Below are 19,952 nucleotides of genomic sequence, written 5' to 3'. Positions count from 1 at the left end.
GGTTAGCCACTATGCGGGAGCACTGGTTGGTCGGCCCAATTGAGGTAGTATGTACATGAATGTATAGTTAAAGTGACTATGCATATATGATAAACAGAGAGTAGCAGCAGCGTAAAAAGAGGGGTTGGGTGGGGGGCACCCAATGCAAATAGTCTGGGTAGCCATTTGATTACCTGTTCAGGAGTCATGGCTTGGGGGTAAAAACTGTTGAGAAGCCTTTTTGTCCTAGAATTGACACTCCGGTACCGCTTGCCATGCAGTAGTAGAGAGAACAGTCTACGACTAGGGTGGCTGGGGTCTTTGACAATTTTTAGGGCCTTCCTCTGACACCGCCTGGTGTAGATGTCCTGGATGGCAGGGGGCTTAGCCCCAGTGATGTACTCGGCCTTAAGCACTACCCTCTGTAGTGCCTTGCGGTCAGAGGCCGTGACTGTGTGGGGGTGCTTGCTGGTGACACTGTGATTTATTTAGAATTCAAGGCACACTTAACCAGCATGGCTACCACAGCATTCTGCATCAATACGCCATCCCATCTGGTTTGCGCTTAGTGGGACAATCATTTATTTTTAAACAGGACAATGACCCAACACACCTCCAGGCTGTGTAAGGGCTATTTGACCAAGAAGGAGAGAGATAGATTGCTGCATCAGATGATCTGGCCTCCACAATCACCTGACCTCAACCCAATTGAGATAGTTTAGGATGAGTTGGACCGCAGAGTGAAGGAAAATCAGCCAACAAGTGCTCAGCATATGTGGGAACTCCTTCAAGACTGTTGGAAAAGCATTCCAGGTAAAGCTGGTTGAGAGAATGCCAAGAGTGTGCAAAGCTGTCATCAAGGCAAAGGGTGGCTATTTGAAGAAACTAAAATCTAAAATATATTTGATTTGTTTAACACTTTTTTGGTTACTACATGATTTGATATGTGTTATTTCATAATTAAAATAAAGATAAACCCTTGAATGAGTAGGTGTGTCCAAACTTTTGACTGGTACTGTATATATAAATTACTATTCAGAAAGCAGATGAGTGGGCGGTGGAAGTTTGAAAATGACGGCTGTTACTGTAGGAACCACATCAACACATTGGTGGTGCGGTGTAGGGGATAGAAAGAGAGTTTGTCACTGGACATGTTGTTTGAACAAGTCATGAAAAAAATCCCCTGACTCACATAAAACTGGCTGATAACCCATGGTATAGAGTCATGATATATGAAATATGGACGATTATCACATACATTACCTAGATAGCCTAGTAAACTTCCATATAAAGAATTATGAGGGAATTACTGTCTCTTTGGTCAAATAAATAGACAAGTTTGCTATACATTTTCTTCACTATGTAGGCATCGTAAATGTACTAAGTGTACTACTTTCATGGCCTACGGTGGTCCAGCGGTCTAAGCCGCCTGCCTGCGGCACACGTCTACACTGTCGGCATAGGTTTGAATCCGGCCGACTGCTCTCTGACACAACCTGTCTATCTTTCCCCACTGTCATCCTCTATCTGTTCAATAAAGTCAGAAAATGCCTATTTACTCTGTTCCATCTGACTGCGCAATCCACTCTCATCAGCCCTGGCAGGGAAGTTATAAACTTGATCGCCACTATAAAAGCATCTAGATATTATCTCACATTTCTTTTAGACTAACATTTCGTTTTCAACAGCAAGGATTTGTATAAACCTTACTGTCTGTCTCTCCGACATTTGCAACATTGTTTCAATTTTCCAATTCGATCTCGGTGGCCTTCAGTTATATATTCGTTTCTGAAAGGAGATACAGAATTCTCCTGCACTAACAGTTAACTCATATAATGTTTGACTGTGCGGTCAGTATGAGTAACTGTTTGGGGACCATAAATGATGTCACACTTACTGAAACAGTAACTGCTCTCTTTTGACTTATTCCTCATTTGTCAGGGTTATACTGTGTATGTAAGTCGGTGCTGTTAACAAGATAAACGTTTAGAAATCCAGCGGGCCATAATGCAGTCAGTGATGATTCTTTGGGCCTTTCACAGATGGGATAGAAGATCTGAAGTCCTGCCACAACTCTCCTGCCTCAAGTTATAGCGGCAGAGATGAGAATCTCCTAAAAATGTCAGAAGAAGCTGTTTTTCCCCCAGCTGGGGAGAGATAACGATCACAGAACCATCCACCTCCTCAGGTAGACCACAGGCCTTCTACCAAACCAATCTCTAACGGAGCCGCAGGCACCATACTGGGACCCATTTTCAAAACTTCCTAAAGTGTTGCCACAGCACACGATTTAGAGTTCACGTATTTGTAAGACTCCTGCTATATGTTCATACTTTAGTCTGTTATCTAGTTCTCTAAAGTTCCCACTAAGATGCTAGACTTGAATGCATCCTAGAGCTGAGATGTTCCTCCAGCTTAGTCGAACAGCTTTCCACTCCATAGGCTTATAAACAGTGGTATATTATTGACTGAGATTCATAACTACAGTCAGGAGAAAGCCTTCCCTCCACAAGAGGCTGGTGAGGGGAAGACACCTCTAAATAATAGCTAGAAGGAAGTGAAGAGTAACCATGTGTTTGAGACCATTCCATTCATTTCGTTCCAGCCATTACTATTATCCCTTCCTCCCCAATTAAGTTCCCACCAGGCACCTGTACTTCCCTCAGTACTAAACTGGTAGATGTGGCAGGTCTCTGTTTGTCTATCTAACCAAGGTTTTAAATCGGGCATTGGGCCTCCTGATTCTGAACATGTCCAAGGTGTTTTGCTCTGCTGAAACACACATTACCAATGTCCTCCTCTGCAAAATCAATAGCTCTAAACAGAAGGATTCAGACTCTCTATGCTTCTAGCTTGGGTGTGTACAGTTCACATGTACAGTAACATTATGAAACCCAATATTTCCTCACCTTTTCAGTTTTATATGCTGTCCTTGTGTACTTTCGATTCTTTGCCCACCTCAGTAATACCGGTAGGCTAAACACTAGTTTAAATTGCCAATCTATGCCTTATGTTTATTCAATGTCCACCCTATCTTCTTCACAGAGAAAGCCTAGCTGTCCCAGGATGACATGGAAGCGGTGCTTGTTAAGCTTCAGAGGCTTCAGTGTGATAAACCGGGTCACGTTGAAACCCCTGAGACACTCCCCAGCAGAACCTGTTAAAGCGAGAGATATCACCTCATCAAATGCATCCTATGGCCCTGTACACAGAGGAGCCAACCAACTGGGTGTTTCCTTTATCTCTTCAAACAAAACCGCTTTAATCAAATCAAAGTTTATTGATCACGTACATAGATTTGAAGGTGTTATTGCAGGTGCAGTGAAATGCTTATGTTACTACTGTAGCTTCAAAAGTGCAGTAGAATGTCTCGCAAATACACAATAATCCAAAAAATCGAAACAAGAAATAACATTCCAATTAAATATATTAGAGTGAGAATATAAATGTGGTGTGTATAGACGGAATGTCATTTGGAAAATAAAATGGTATGTACACTAGTGGATATAATAGGATGACCTATGTCGAGAATACAGTATATACATACAGTACACAGTGAGTAAACAGTGTATAAACAGAATATGAGGTGACCAGTGTTCAATTACTTTATATACATGGGGCATTAGTCTCAAGGTGCAGGGCACAGTACCAGGCAGGTAGCTGGCTAGTGATGGCTGTTCAACAGTCTGATGGCCTAGTGATAGAGTTTCTCAGTCTTTCTGATGCCGCGACCACGTCTCTCTGTCTCTCAGTCCTGGCTCTGATGCCAACTCTCATCATGACCTGAGAATCAGGGTCAGTGTGGAGTTACACCTTAGCACAAAGGGAAGCAGGCGTTGCATTGAAATGTATTGTATAGCACTGTTCTGTTATATAGGCCTAAATTGTAGGGGCGGTAGTGTGGAGGCTAGAGGAACTACAATGTAAATGTTGTATGAAAGGTCTGTACAATTCATTTCCTCTCATTGATATAGGAGCCGCTGAAAGGCTATTCAAGGTCTTCAAGATCAAAGCTTTGATCCTTGTGTCATTGTTCCTCAATGGTACAATGTGCTCCACAAATTGTAGGTTTTGTGTTTTACACACACATAGGTCTATTGTCAGAAAAACCCAAACAATATTACAGTGTGATATTTAAAGCTCTTATGCCTGTTTACACCCACTCTCTCTTTCCACTATGTTCTTTTTCCTTTATGGTCCACCCTTTTCTCTTCCCTCTTGAGATACTTGTCCGGTATCGAGCTGCATGCGTCAGAGTACTGTGTGACCTTAGGACCTTGAAGTCTTGCCTGGCTACCCAAACTCTTTGTTCTGGCCAAACGCTAAGCCATGCCCACAGTCGTTCGTTTTTTCTCCACAATGAGTCTGGATCTGAGTACCTACTCAATGATTTCTAGAACGCAAACACATTCTAACCATTCTGATTGGTCCCATAAACCAATGTGTTGGGCCAGAGCCAGAACACAAATGGGTAAAGTGGCGTTTTGAAAATTCGTCATTGGCTTTGATACTCTGATTGGTTAGATTATCCAATCGCTGATGACTGTGTTGTACAACACCCCTAATTGTGACGTCACCACAAACGACTTCAGTGATGGCAGTTTCAGACTGAAGAATGTAGAGAACATAGAGCAGCAGAAGAATTCAGTTTGAGTTGTGAACTTTGTTTTATCACAATGTGCCACAATACACACACACAGAAACAGATACCACACATACAGATACCGCAGATACACATGGTGAAGACATCTATTTCTTCACTTCCTCTTCAGTGTGTGTGCTAGATGTTTTTTCATCCAGTTGCAGTTCCTCAGTTGGATGACTTAAACATTAGGGCTGAATCCTAATATTAACTTGAACTTTCGCATAGATTATATGCCTTCATGTCAACCTGAGATGTGCATATCTGAAGATATCTCAAGATCCTTGAATAACGATACCTGTTATAAAACGTACATGCTCAGATGCTTTTTCTTTTTCCTCATGTGTCTTACCTCTTCCCACGTAGATCTCAACAAGTGTGACTAGCATGTCTCACACACGTTTTGATATCTCAGCTCTAAACAAAGGCAGTCAAGTGTGAAAGGCTTACTTTGGTGTGGGGGGGGTTGACTGAGTATAGCTTTAATCCATGCTCGTGTATCACTCACTCCACCCACCTGTTACTATATATGGGTACTGTCCTTACACAATCTCAGTCTCCAACAAGAAATTCCTGCCAAATGCCCATTGAATGGTTTATCAGATCTATGAAAACTGTTTTTTTCTGTCTTAACAGAGTGTGTGGGTAAAGGAGGGTGTGGAAAGTGTGTGGGTGTGTAACAAGACGGATTCCTTCCTGAATATACCTGCAACAGCTAACCAACAGGTTGAGGGCACTACCCTCAGACCCCCTGTCCAGTACCCCAGTGGGACTCAAAGGGTTTCAAACAACATGACAATCTGAGTATGTTCAGGATGTTCATCATGATCAGTTTGACTAATGCAACACACTCTAACGGATATTCCCTCTGGTAGCCTACACAGCATCTAATATCAAGGACGATGGTGTGAATGAGGTGTGGTTATAACAGTGAGTGTCAGACGGCAGTGGATGAGACAAGAAGTGAAGGAAACCCACAGAGACCCTAGGATAAACAGCACAATTGTACAAACACCAGAGACAGTGAGAGGAGGCCCCATTACCATTTCCTACTCCAACCTTCTTTTTAAACAGTGTGAGAGAGGCATGTCACAGCAGTGCTCTGAGCTTGAGGGTCAAATGCACGCTGCCAAAAGAGTCTGACTCATAATAGAGGCTGTAGCCTATTGAATCAAACAAGATAAAATCGTTATTATTATGTGTGCATTGAGAGTTTCAGAGAGATTTCACATCAACAATCTATTTGTGGTGGTTATTGGACCTCAGCTGTTTGTGATTTGAGGACATCTATTGACACCTAGGATAAACAGCACAATGGTATTTATTTACAACAATATTTTAACACTTTGTTAATAGTTAATAGTGCAGTGCATGAGTAGCAATAATGACTGAGACGCTGTAGTGACCATACCGCCTATTTGCATGGAAATGTTGGAGTGCAAATACCCATTTTGATTACGAATATTTGCATAAATGAAAATCGTGCAAGGTCACACGTTTGCCACTCAATCCTTTCTTTTACTCAAGTTTGAATACACTTCAGCTATTCAGAAAAGTGCCAATGGAAAACTAGAACTGCTATATATATATTTCAGTGGTTATTGTTGGCTAAAAACTGATACCAATCGGTAAGAATGTTGCACTTTACGAATTTAAACATTGTTTCTGTTGCAGCAGAAGCACTGATATGACAGATCGAGCAGGGGCAATAATCTCTGCGTACTTTGCTGCAGAATGTGGAGACTGGAGAGCGCTTGCTTTCTCCGTTGAAAGACTAAGACTGACCAATCAGTATCTGTATTCCTAATTAGCAAGCACAGACTGTCCAATGAGGAACGTGCTAGGTGGGTTCTCCACACACACCTTCTCGGGGCCACTCTGGTACAGAATCGCGAAGGAGGGCGCGTTACAGAATGACATACAGGTTTTCTTGATGCACACAACGCCAGAGACAATTAGAAAAAAAGAACGAGAGGAACTTTTCGACGAACGACTAGTCCGTCTTCACGCTTTGTGTCCAAGAAGGATTCAATCTGTCCATCTGAAGAGGCATGTCGCTTATTGAAGAATACGAGGAAGGGGAGTATGGGAGGGCGCCGAAGCGACTGAAGACCACTGAGGTGGAGGAGGGCGAGGAGCTGGAGGAGGGAGAGGATTCGGACTCGGAGTCTGCAGGGCTGCTCGGAGATGTGGAGAATGTAGGAGCCGAGAAAAGGCCCCGGTGGACCGCAACGAAATACGGACCTGAAAGACGGGTAAGGGAAGCGCGACCTTATTATAATATAACATCTGAATCTGATCTGTTACAACGTTTCGCAATATTACTGGGAATAACTGGCAATGATCACAATGTTGCTACTGGAATAGTAGCCTAGCCTATATATAGTTTATTAATTCATTGGGTTCCTCTGCGATTGATAATCTGTCAGTCCTTTGCAATCAATATATCAGTTGACAGTCTGAAGCCCTACATGAAAGATTGAAGGGTACTGTCCAGCTAAAAATCATACAATGCGTTGGCAGACTACAGTTATTTTCTGCTCTGACAAGGTGTAAATCTTGTTAAGAAAAGATGCACACGTGTTGAAGTAAAACGGGATTGCAATATGATCCACATGACATGGATTATAACTGATTTATTGGACAATTTATGCATAACATCAAACTGCATAAAAAAAGAAAAGTGCTTTGCAGAGTTTTAACCAGCCTGGTCTCATAGACTAGACGTAACATAGTACATGTAAATCTGGGACACTGAAATTACATTTGGTATGGTTACATAAAACAGATTTGGTCAGGGTGGATGGGTGGGCGTATAACACGAACATCTAGCAATCCAAAGGCAAATTAGCAACTTTTCAACTACTTACTTATTTGTAATAATATAATAGGAATTGTAATTCGTAACATACCAAAAGAAATGGATGATGGACAGCCACAAATGAATACAGTTGAAGTCTGAAGTTTACATACACCTTAGCCAAATACATTTAAACTCAGTTTTTCACAAACCCTGACATTTTATCATAGTAAAAATTCCCTGTTTTAGGTCAGTTAGGATCACCACTTTATTTTAAGAATGTGAAATGTCAGAATAATAGTAGAGAGAATTATTTATTTCAGCTTTCATTTCTTTCATCACATTCCCAGTGGGTCAGAAATGTACATACACTCAATTAGTATTCGGTAGCATTGCCTTTAAATTGGTTAACTTGGGTCAAACGTTTCGGGTAGCCTTCCACAAGCTTCCCACAATAAGTTGGGTGAAATTTGGCCCATTCCTCCTGACAGAGCTGGTGTAACTGAGTCAGGTTTGTAGGCCTCCTTGCTCGCACACACTTTTTCACTTCTGCCCAGAACTTTTCTATAGGATTGAGGTCAGGGCTTTGTGATGGCCACTCCAATACCTTGACTTTGTTGTCCTTAAGCCATTTTGCCACAACTTTGGAAGAATGCTTGGGGTCATTGTCCATTTGGAAGACCCATTTGCGACCAAGCTTTAACTTCCTGACTGATGTCTTGAGATGTTGCTTCAATATATCCAAATAATTTTCCTGCCTCATGATGCCATCTATTTTGTGAAGTGCCCCAGTTTCTCCTGCAGCAAAGTACCCCCACAACATGATGCTGCCACCCCTGTGTTTCACGGTTGGGATGGTGTTCTTCGGCTTGCAAGCTTCCCCCTTTTTCCTCCAAACATAACGATGGTCATTATGGCCAAACAGTTCTATTTTTCTTTCATCAGACCAGAGGACATTTCTCCAAAAAGTATGATCTTTGTCCCCATGTGCAGTTGCAAACCGTAGTCTGGATATTTTATGGCGGTTTTGGAGCAATGGCTTCTTCCTTGCTGAGCAGCCTTTCAGGTTATGTCGATATAGGACTTGTTTTACTGTGGATACAGATACTTTGGTACCCGTTTCCTCCAGCATCTTCACAAGGTCGTTTGCTATTTTGGGATTGATTTGCACTTTTCGCACCAAAGTCCATTCATCTCTAGGAGACAGAACGCGACTCCTTCCTTAGCGGTATGATGGCTGCGTGGTCCCATGGTGTTTATACTTGTGTACTATTGTTTGTTCAGATGAATGTGGTACCTTCAGGCATTTTGAAATTGCTCCCAAGGATGAACCAGACTTGTGGAGGTCTACATTTTTTTTTCTGAGGTCTTGGCTGATTTCTTTTGATTTTCCCATGACGTCACGCAAAGAGGCACTGAGTTTGAAGGTAGGCCTTGAAATACATCCACAGGTACACCTCCAATTGACTCAAATTATGTCAATTAGCCTATCAGAAGCTTCTAAAGCCATGACGTCATTATCTGGAATTTTCAAAGCTGTTTAAAGGCACAGTCAACTTAGTGTATGTAAACTTCTGACCCACTGGAATTGTGATACAGTGAATTATAAGTGAAATAATCTGTCTGTAAACAATTGTTGGAAAAATTACTTGTGTCATGCACAAAGTAGATGTCCTAACCAACTTGCGAAAACTATAGATTGTGAACAAGAAATTTGTGGATTGGTTGAAAAACGAGTTTTAATGACTCCAACCTAAGTGTATGTGTCACGGTTGTCTAAAGGAGCAGACCAAAGTGCAGCGTGGTTGTAGTTCCACATTTTATTTAATCCGTGAAACTTTGCAATACATAAATAACTGAAATGACAAAACAACAAACCGTGACGCAGAGAGAAACAAACACTACTCAAAATATAATCACCCACAAAACCCAGGAAGAAAAACCCCTACTTAAATATGATCTCCAATTAGAGGCAACGAGGACCAGCTGCCTCCAATTGGAGCTCAACCCAAAAAACAACAACATAGAAATAGAACAACTAGAACTTAAACATAGAAATAGAAAACATAGAAAAACACAAAACACCCCCTGACCTACTCTACCATAGAAAATCACATCTTACTATGGTCAGTATCTAAACTTCCGACTTCAACTGTACATACCATATTAAACGTAACATATCATACTAAATGTAGTGCCTTGGATTTACATACAGTATAATATAAAATGATCTCAGTTGCAACAAACATACTGAACCCTATATAGACTACAGTAGTAGTATGCCTACTATTGTAACCGTAACATGAATATTGACTGACATTCGTGAAGTTAGGTAATATCGGTCATATCCTTAGCCTAATATCATGATCATGAGCTATTCATTAACCCCAGTGTGTTTGGAAATGTCCTCTACCTCCTGCTTTTTGTAAAAGTGCATAGTGACATGACATCTCTTCAGTGAAGGTGATTTGCACGGCTTACATAGGCTAAGTCTGTAGACTGTGCTACACTGTCAGAGTCTAGTCTTGTACACCTGTCACCATTAGACAGTGCATTATTGATGGTGATCCATGGGTCGCTCGGTTGGATAGGCTACGCGAATGGCAACATCTCCACTTCTGATGTCTAACGTCTGGAATTCAATTATGTGAAGGCCTGCTCATGCTCTGCAACTCTGACTTTACCAGGACTTGAATAGTTGACTATTATTTACATTTACATTTTTTACATTTTAGTCATTTAACAGACACTCTTATCCAGAGCCACTTACAGTAGTGAATGCATACATTTCATACAATTTCATACATTTTTTTTCTGTGCTGGCCCCCCGTGGGAATCGAACCCACAACCCTGGCGTTGCAAACACCATGCTCTACCAACTGAGCTACAGTAAATAGTCTATAAACTTATAATAGTGCGTAAAGGGGAGCTGAGTATTTGGATTGTAAACCATAATCTTCTGAATTGTCCAGTGAAAATGAGCATCCTGATTTTCACTCATGTTTTAGATCTGATTTAGCTCATCTCAACCTCTGCGGGGTGCATAATGCAGCCCAGTATGTGCCTTGCTTTGAGATCAAAACCAGACAGGAATGCAGGAAGAGAAACCAGCTCCCTGCTTTGTGTGCATAGGCCTATCTCCGCTACATCTTCTCAGCAGATTATCATAAGAACGGTCCCGGCATGAGGAGGCATTGAACGCATTATCTAGATTAGCTATGCATTGTTTTGGTCTTTGCTAGCTCAGGCGGTGCAGATCTTTAGTCCGTTGATCGGCTTTTCCCCTTATCACCAAAGAAAAGCTGCGAATCCACCACCAGCAAGACAGATTCAGCTGCCTGATGTCACGACCGGCTGTGGAGCATGCCCCTTATCTGTACTCTCTCCCGACTAGGGTTGCCTGTACTTTCAACCAATAGATTGGTCGACATTTTAAAACGTGTATTTTTCCATATATAGACACACCCTACGTTTGAATAAAATCAACTATATTTAGTCTACCTTAGCTTGTCAGATGCTTTAAGCACTGCGATTAAAAATGAAGATACACAAATTACTAAAGAGGGTGTCAGAGATCAATTAAAAAAACGTGTTTCGGTCCGTACTCCTCCCGCTGCTGCTGGCCTCGTCATGCTCCTAAAGTTGCCGGTATTAGGCTACACCAGTGGTCAGCAACCTTTTCCATTTAGAGTGCTAAGTTATCGTACCATTTCTACTGGTCTGCTTTGCATGCCAGTTATGATTTTCGTATGCACATTTTCGTGGAACAGTTTAATTTAATATATAATGAAGTCTTCATATCTCAAAATCAACGTCATGTGGTTAATCAAAATCTAAATTACACATCTAAAAGTAACTTATATTGCCAATATGTAAAAATAGCCTAAAAATAGCCAAATAAAAACATTGCAGCCCACAGGGCAAATATCCTGATAAAAATATATCACATTGGCTACACATGGCCTGTCTGCAAGGAACTTGAAACATGATCAACTATTGTTTTAACTTGGTCAGGCCTGAAACTTCTGCTAGCAAACTTGCAACATTGTATGAAATATTCTGGGCCTTCAGAGTTTCCTAGACCAGTGAGTTCCGTACAGACAGACACTACTGTAGGCTATGTTGGGCAAGGGATAAGAAGTAATCAAGTAGGCCTATTTTATAACGTTTCCAACGGATCAGAGCATGACATTTTTTCCCCCTTTCATGCTGAGTGGTTATCAAAAGGGAGAGAGAGAGCTGGAAAGATGTTTCAAATAGGCTATGTTGAGGAACTATTGTCATTCTCAATGGATGTAAAAACAGACTTTGTTTACTTGCTGTTTGAGGTGAAGAACTAATTACTTTGAAAAGCTCCACAGTGGTGGTAAGTTAAGACAATCAGAAATAGTATCAGATCCCCAAATGGGCACATTTATAGGCCTACATTTGTGAGCAGGCCAGGTAGCCTAGGCCTAGTTCTATGTGTAATCAGGTGCGTGTCCTGACTCAAGATGGACAGGAGTGCTCCAAACAAAACACAATGAATACATTGACAACTCATAAATGGAATGAAATAAACCAACACTTTTTCCTCACAAGTGTAGCCTTGGTTGATCGCTCTACAAACAACGTGTCCACTCCTGCAATGACAAAGGTAAGACTGTAATAATAATAGATTGAATGCATTAACAGAAATGACTGTAACCAAACAAACATTGTAGATTATAAAGTGTGGGAATTAACAGTAAATGTACTACTGGTGATACTGGTGTGCCATCCCCACGGCCTCCACAATGGATTAGTCCACTCAGACAGGCCTCCACAATGGATTAGTCCACTCAGACAGACCTCCACAATGGATTAGTCCACTGAGACAGGCCTCCTCAATGGATTAGTCCACTGAGACAGGCCTCCACAATGGACTAGTCCACTGAGACAGGCCTCCACAATGGATTAGTCCACTCAGACAGACCTCCACAATGGATTAGTCCACTGAGACAGGCCTCCACAATGGATTAGTCCACTGAGACAGGCCTCCACAATGGATTAGTCCACTGAGACAGGCCTCCACAATGGACTAGTCCACTGAGACAGGCCTCCACAATGGATTAGTCCACTGAGACAGGCCTCCACAATGGATTAGTCCACTGAGACAGGCCTCCACAATGGACTAGTCCACTGAGACAGGCCTCCACAATGGATTAGTCCACTGAGACAGGCCTCCACAATGGATTAGTCCACTGAGACAGGCCTCCACAATGGATTAGTCCACTCAGACAGGCCTCCACAATGGACTAGTCCACTCAGACAGGCCTCCACAATGGATTAGTCCACTGAGACAGGCCTCCACAATGGATTAGTCCACTCAGACAGGCCTCCACAATGGATTAGTCCACTCAGACAGGCCTCCACAATGGATTAGTCCACTGAGACAGGCCTCCACAATGGATTAGTCCACTCAGACAGGCCTCCACAATGGACTAGTCCACTGAGACAGGCCTCCACAATGGATTAGTCCACTCAGACAGGCGTGAATCAGACAGCCGTCTCGCGTGCCATATCTTTTATATATATTTGCCACTGCTCAACTAAAAACATCTTGGTCGATCAACAGCCTGTCGACCAAACAATCGACCAGTCGACTAAATGTGGTCAGCCCTACTCCCAACTAATGTTTGGGTACTAAACATTAGTTGGGAACTAAATGATTGGGAACTAAACTAATGTTTATACATTGTTTATCACATGTGTAACTCTGTGTTGTTGTTTTTGTCGCACTGCTTTGCTTTATCTTGGCCAGGTCGCAGTTGTAAATGAGAACTTGTTCTCAACTGGCCTACCTGGTTAAATAAAGGTGAAATAAAAATAAATAATAAAAATAAAAAAATGGAAGAGCAAAAACAAATTTCACACCACAGTCCACGGACGTCTAGACAAGACTGCAGCCTTGGGTAAGACAAAGGGGGAGGGGTGTGTCTCTTTGTTCACAACAGCTGGTGCACGATTTCTAATGTTAAGGAAGTGTAGAGTTTTTGCTTGCTTGAGTTAGAGTACCTCATAATAAACTACAGACCATTTTATTTACAAAGAGAGTTTTCATCTATATTTTTCGTAGCTGTTTATTTACCACCACAAACTGATGCTCGCACTAAGACCACACTCAACAAGATCTTTTGGGCCATAAGCAAACAAGAAAATGCACATCAAGAGGCGGCGCTTCTCGTGGCCGGTGATTTTAATGCAGGAAAACTGAAAACCGTTTTACCAAATTTGTACCATCATGTCACCTGTGCAACTAGAGGCGACAAAACTCTTATTCACCTTTACTCCACACACAGAAACATATACAAAGCTCTCCCTCACCCTCCCTTTGGCAAATCTGACCATAACTCTATCCTCCTGATTCCTGCTTACAAGCAAAAACTCAAACCTGGAAGTGGTCCGATGAAGATGGATGCAAAGCTACAGGACTGTTTTGCTTGCACAGACTGGAATATGTTCTGGGATTCATCTGATAAAATTGAGGCGTTTACCACATCAGTCACCGGCTTCATTAATAAATGTATCTATAACATCATCCCCACAGTGACCATACGTACTGTACATATCCAAACCAGAAGCCATGGAATACAGGCAACATCCGCACTGAGCTAAAGCCTAGAGCTGCTGTTTTCAAGGAGTGGGACACTAATTCGGGCGCCTATAAAAATCCCACTATGACCTCCAATGAGCCATCAAAATAGGCAAACATAAATACAGGACTAAGATCGAATCCTGTTACGCTGGCTCTGACACTCATCGGATGTGGCAGGGCATGAAAACTATCATGGATTACAAAGGGGAAACCTAGATGCGAGCTTCCCAGTGACGAGAGTCTACCAGACCTGTTAAATGCCTTCTATGATTGCTTCGAGGCAAACAACACTGAACCATGCATGAGAGCACCAGCTGTTCTGGACAACTGTGTGATCTTGCTCTCCGTAGCTGATGTAAGACCTTTAAACAGGTTAATATTCAGACAGATTGCCAGGACGCGTATTCAGAGCATGCGCGGACCAGCTGGCAAGTGACATCACTGACATTTTCAACCTCTCCCTGACCCAGTCTGTAATAGCTACATGTTCCAAGCAGACCACCATAGTCACTGTACCCAAGAACGCCAAGGTAACCTGTCTAAATGTATATCGCCCCAAAGCATTCACATCTGTAGCCATGAAATACTTTGAAAGGCTGGTCATGGCTCACATCAACACCATCATCCCAGACACCCTGGATCCACTTCAATTCACATTGGTGCCCCAACAGATGCACAGATGACACAATCTCTATTGCACTCCACACTGCCTTGTCCCACATGGAAAAGAGGAACATCTATGTGAGAATGTTGTTCATTGACTACAGTTGAGCGTTCAACACCATAGTGCCCTCCAAGCTCATCACTAAGCCCAGGACCCTATGACTGAACACCTCCCTCTGCAACTGCATCCTGGACTTCCTGATGGGCAGCCTTCAGGTGCTGAGGGTAGGCAACAACACATCCCCCATGCTGACCCTCAACAGGGGGGCCCTTCAGGGGTGCGCGCTTTGTCCCCTCCTATACTCTCTATTCACCCATGACTGAGTGGCCGCGCACGACTGCAACACCATCATTACGTTTGCTGACAACACGACGATGGTAAGCCTGATCACAGATGACAATGAGACATCCTATAGGAAGGAGATCAGTGGTGTGGCAGTGTGGTGCCAGAAAAACAACCTCTCCCTCAACGTGAGCAAGACAAAGGAGCTGATCGTGGACTACAGGAGATGGAGGGCCGAGGACGTCCCCATCCACATCGACAGTGCTGTAGTGGAGTGAGTCGAAAGCTTAAAGTTCGTCGGTCTCCACATTACTAATGAATTAACTTGGTCCACACACACCAACACAGTCATGAAGAAGGCACGACAATGCCTCTTCCCCCCCTCAAGAGGCTAAAAAGATTTGGCATGGGCCCACAGATCCTCAAAAAGTTCTGCATCTGCACCATTGAGAGCATCTTGAATGACTGTATTACCACTTGGAATGGCAACTGCTTGGCATCCGACTGCAAGGCACTACAGAGTGTAAGACGTATGACCCAATATAGCACTGGGACCGAGCTCCCTGCCATCCAGGACCTCTATACCAGGCGGTGTCAGAAGAAGGTCCTAAAGATTGTCAAAGACTCCAGCCACCCAAGTCATAGATGGTTCTCTCTGCTACCGGCAAGTGGTACCGATGCACCAAGGTACCAATGCACCAAGGTACCGATGCACCAAGTCTGGTTCCAAGTCTAGAACCAACCGGACCCTGAAAACCTTCTACTACCAAGCCACAAGGCAGCTGAATAGTTAACCAAATAGCTACCCGGACTACCTGCTTTGACCCCCTGTTGTTTACGAAGCATGTGACAAATCTTTAAAAATATATATATATATGAATGAAGCCTTTACTGTATGTGCTTGTTACGATTAAATAAATGCTTCAAAATTCATAAAAAGTGACGTTAGCCGATGAAGATTATCTTGTAGAATAAAACATCTAAGATTTCCTAACCCTGTGTGTTACACAGACCTTATGTCCAGCATTTATCCAAAAAACCCCAAAAAGATAAACATTCATTTCCCCATAGGCCTACAAAAAGACCCCATTACTATTGCGCTCTATATGCTAATGTAATTCTATGTGGAGAAAACACGCCTTTTTACCTTTTGCGCTTCAATGCACATGTGTAATTTAATGTAGCCTCCATTTAAATTAGATGCTGTTTGTCAAATAGGCTCCATTGATAATCTGTTTTTATTTGTAGGCCTATCCAATTCATCCCAATTAGGTAGCATACAGTAGGCCTACCCTGATAGCCTATCTGAGTGCTGGATGCTGATGCTAGTGTTCTTTAACACCGTAAATCATAGGAATTAGTGGTTTTGGGTGTATTTTTCCTTTAAGACGAAGCACCAAAGTCTAAAAGGATTTTTTTTTACATCTATTTTGGGGTATTTTGGTCCCTTAATATTAGTTATTTCAACATTTGATGTAAATGTATATATTTTTTGGTTTATCGTGCTACCAAAAAGCTCTGACGAAGGCCGTGAGGCCGATACCTAAAGCTTATTAAAGAGCAGTGATACTATCAAGAGCAGTGTGTGGGTTTCTTCTTTCTTCTCAGTTTATCATGCTACCGTCATAGAAATGTCATGCATTCTAACCACATTCAAATGGACATAAATCCATCCTTTCAAAGCTCACTACATTTAATCATGCATAATTTAAAAGCCCATTTTATAGACAATGTTACAAAATTGACTATATGTGGTAACTTATTTTGAAGAGATTGTGATTGGGTATATATAGGCATTTGGCGATTGGTAGGCAAAATTCATTGCATTTCTCTTTAACTGCCATTCACTGAAAGTTAGACCCTTCCCACACATCAAGTCATCAGAAGAACTCTTCAGAAGCATCTACATTCACAAAATCAAATTTTGTGTGCATATCTTTAGATATATTCTCCAGACTTGTATTGAGGGAATTGTGGATATGTTTTCAAATTCATTTTATGTACGTGTCTTTAGTATTTCACAGATAGAAAGATGAAAAATGATTTATACACAATCGCTCTGTAAGTCCTGGAGTGTCTTAACAGTGTCCAGAAAAACAGATTTGCGGTTTATGCAAATATGCACATATTTAATGAGATATCGCAACATGTTGCATATTTAAATACAATATTAAATACAATATTTTAGAAAAGTTGTAAATCAAAAAAGTATTATGTTTGTGTCTACATTCAACTGGTAAAAGTTCATTGTGATATGAAAAAGGGCGGAAAATACCTTATTAGGGGGTTTGTGCCTCACCTAAATGGGATTAGTCTGCCATAAACAGTGCTGGGGATATCTAAGAAATTTCATATTGATTTTAATTTTCTAATTTGCTATTCAGGCAATAGATAGAGCTAGGCCCTCTCCTCATTGATGATGGTGTGTGTGTGTGTGTGTGTGTGTGTGTGTGTGTGTGTGTGTGTGTGTGTGTGTGTGTGTGTGTGTGTGTGTGTGTGTGTGTGTGTGTGTGTGTGGGAGCGACCTTGGGGGCAGCGTGGACTGCAGACATACCAGGTTTGCCTGCAGTGTGTGTGGGCTGGGCGGGGTGCTGCTGTGTGATGCAGAGTGACAGGGTATATGGACTGAGTCTGGATGTGAGAGTGTGTCCTGAGTCATCACTACTGTTAATATGACAACTGGGACTGATACTGAAAACCAGCCGTACACTGGAGACAGGAAGACGGAGAGAAAGACAGAGAGAGAGAGAGAGACAAGTAGGTAGAGAGAGAAAGATTGAAAGAGGGAGAGAGGTAGACAGAAAGAGAGAGACAGAGAAAAGAGAGAGAAATAGGTAGAAAGAGAGGTATGAGAGAGAGAGGGGGATAAAACGTTTTATTTTGGTATACAGGAAGTCAATGAGCTCCCTATCAGCATAGCGACAGAGACGTATGACTTAGTCCATGACTAAATGTCACACCTAAACTATTAAGAAATATATATTTAAAGGTGTTTGAGCCTGTGGCATAAAATGTATTTATATTTCACACCGTCTTTGAAGAGGACGGAAAAGAGAGAGCGTCTGATATTGGGAGAGATTAAAGCTACAGACAGACAGAAGTTGAGACAGTCTGCACCCAGTAGAGAACACAGCACCTTTTGAAGTTGTCTGAGAAGTCTGTGGAAGACGCTTTAACAGTGAAAAACAAGATTAGTGAAAAACAGTATTGGATGTCTTGTTTGATTTCCACTGTAAACACTGTTTTGATGACTGCTGAGCACATTAGTGTATGCTTTTGTAGTGTGAATGTGTTATTTGTATTTATGGTTTGTGCAGTGGTGTAGTTTTGTGTATTTGTTTAGTTTGTGTGTGAGAGGTAAGTGACCTGGCTCTACAGTATTGACATTGACCTTGTATCTTACCTAGTGTGCCAGAATATATTAAACATTGAAATTGAAATCCAAGGCACAACAAAGGATCAAAGATTGAATAAAAAACATAAGGGCAAAGAAGAGTTTTAAATTTGTCTTTTTAGGTTTAGGTATTTTTTGTTTGCCTCAGACAAAGGTGCTTAAAACTTGCAGTGGTGTAAAAGCCAATCTGTCCTGGATAATTCTAGCAGTGCTGACAGAGAGTGCTTGTGTGTGTGTGTGTGTGTGTGTGTGTGTGTGTGCGTGCGTGCGTGCGTGCGTGCGTGCGTGCGTGTGCGTGCGCGAGTACTTGTTTTCCTACATTATCAGGACCCCAATGTCCTAACAATTCACCCGAATGTCCTGAAAAGGTAGGAAAACAATAACGTTTTAGAAAAGTCAGGACTTTTTTCAGGTTCCTGAATTTGCTCAAATGTTATTTTAAGCTTAAGGGTTAGGTTTACGGTTTTGGGGTAAAAGTTAAGTTTAGGTTAAGGGTTAGGGTTAGGTTTAGAGTTAGGGAAAATATGATTTTTAATGGTCAAACATGTTTGCACTTCAAAAACTCCTCAAATTTCACGAAAACAAAGCTGTGTGTGTGTGTGTGTCTGCGGGAGTGTGTGTGTGTGTGGAGCGTAGGGCTGACCACAATTATTTGACTGGTCAATTGTTTGGTCGTTAGGCTGTTGGTCGACCAAGACTTCTTTTGTTGAGCAGTAGCAAATATATATATATACTTTTTTTTTGGCACACGAGACACCTGTCTTATTCGCGCCCATTTTAGCAAACTGATCCATAGCGGAGGGAATGGGGGTGGCACAGTCCAAGAAGAAGGGGAGTGTGGCTGCACAATGCACGTCTCTCTCCAGAATGCGCTCTCTCACGCCAATTTGTGCGCATTCATTGTTTCATAACTTCATTGTGTGAATTGTTAGCGTTTGATTGTTAGTGTCTATCAATTCCCCACTACATATATCACCAGTAGTACATTTACCATTAATTCCTATAATTTCTAATCTACAATATTTGTTTGGTTACAGTAATGAGTGTTAATGCATTCAATATATTATTATTCCAGTCTTTTACCGTTCTCATTGTCGAAGTGGACACCTTGTTTGCAGATTTCATTTACGAGTTCTGTCAATTTAGTCATTGTCTTTTGTTTGGAGAGCTCCTGTCAATGTTGAGAAAGGACGCGCACCTGATTACGCATAAAAGTAGGCCTATAGGCTACTTGGCCTGCTCGCAAATGTAGTCATATAAATGTGCCCATTTGGGGATCTGATAGTACGCCTATTTGTGATTGGCTTAATACACCACCACACATGAGCTGTGGAGCTTCTCAAAGTAATGTTTTCTTCACCTCAAACAGCAAGCAAACAAAGTCTGTTTTTACATCCATTGAGAATGACAATAATTCCTCAATGTTTTGAAAAATCTTTCCAGCTTCCCGAATGGCTCAGCACTCTAAGGCAGTGCATCGCAGTGTTGCGGCGTCACTACAACCTGGGCTGTGTCATTACCGGCGGTGACTGGGAGTCCCATAGGGCGGCGCACGGGTTAGGGAAGGGTTTGGCC

At 42.0% G+C, this 19,952-nt stretch overlaps 1 protein-coding gene across 1 annotated transcript in view; it reads left to right on the top strand.

The window, feature by feature from the left end:
* The first annotated feature begins 6,530 nt into the window (after window positions 1-6,530).
* The window catches only part of hnrll (Heterogeneous nuclear ribonucleoprotein L-like), a 59,091-nt gene continuing 45,669 nt past the window's right edge, over window positions 6,531-19,952 (top strand). The window contains 1 exon segment of the mRNA NM_001140019.1: window positions 6,531-6,876. Within this exon segment, the coding sequence (NP_001133491.1) occupies window positions 6,673-6,876 (204 nt within the window). The 5' untranslated portion in view covers window positions 6,531-6,672.

The sequence above is a fragment of the Salmo salar genome, chromosome ssa01 (assembly GCF_905237065.1).
Source record: "Salmo salar chromosome ssa01, Ssal_v3.1, whole genome shotgun sequence".
Lineage (NCBI taxonomy): Eukaryota > Metazoa > Chordata > Actinopteri > Salmoniformes > Salmonidae > Salmo > Salmo salar.
This window is presented reverse-complemented; position numbering and strand designations above follow the sequence as displayed.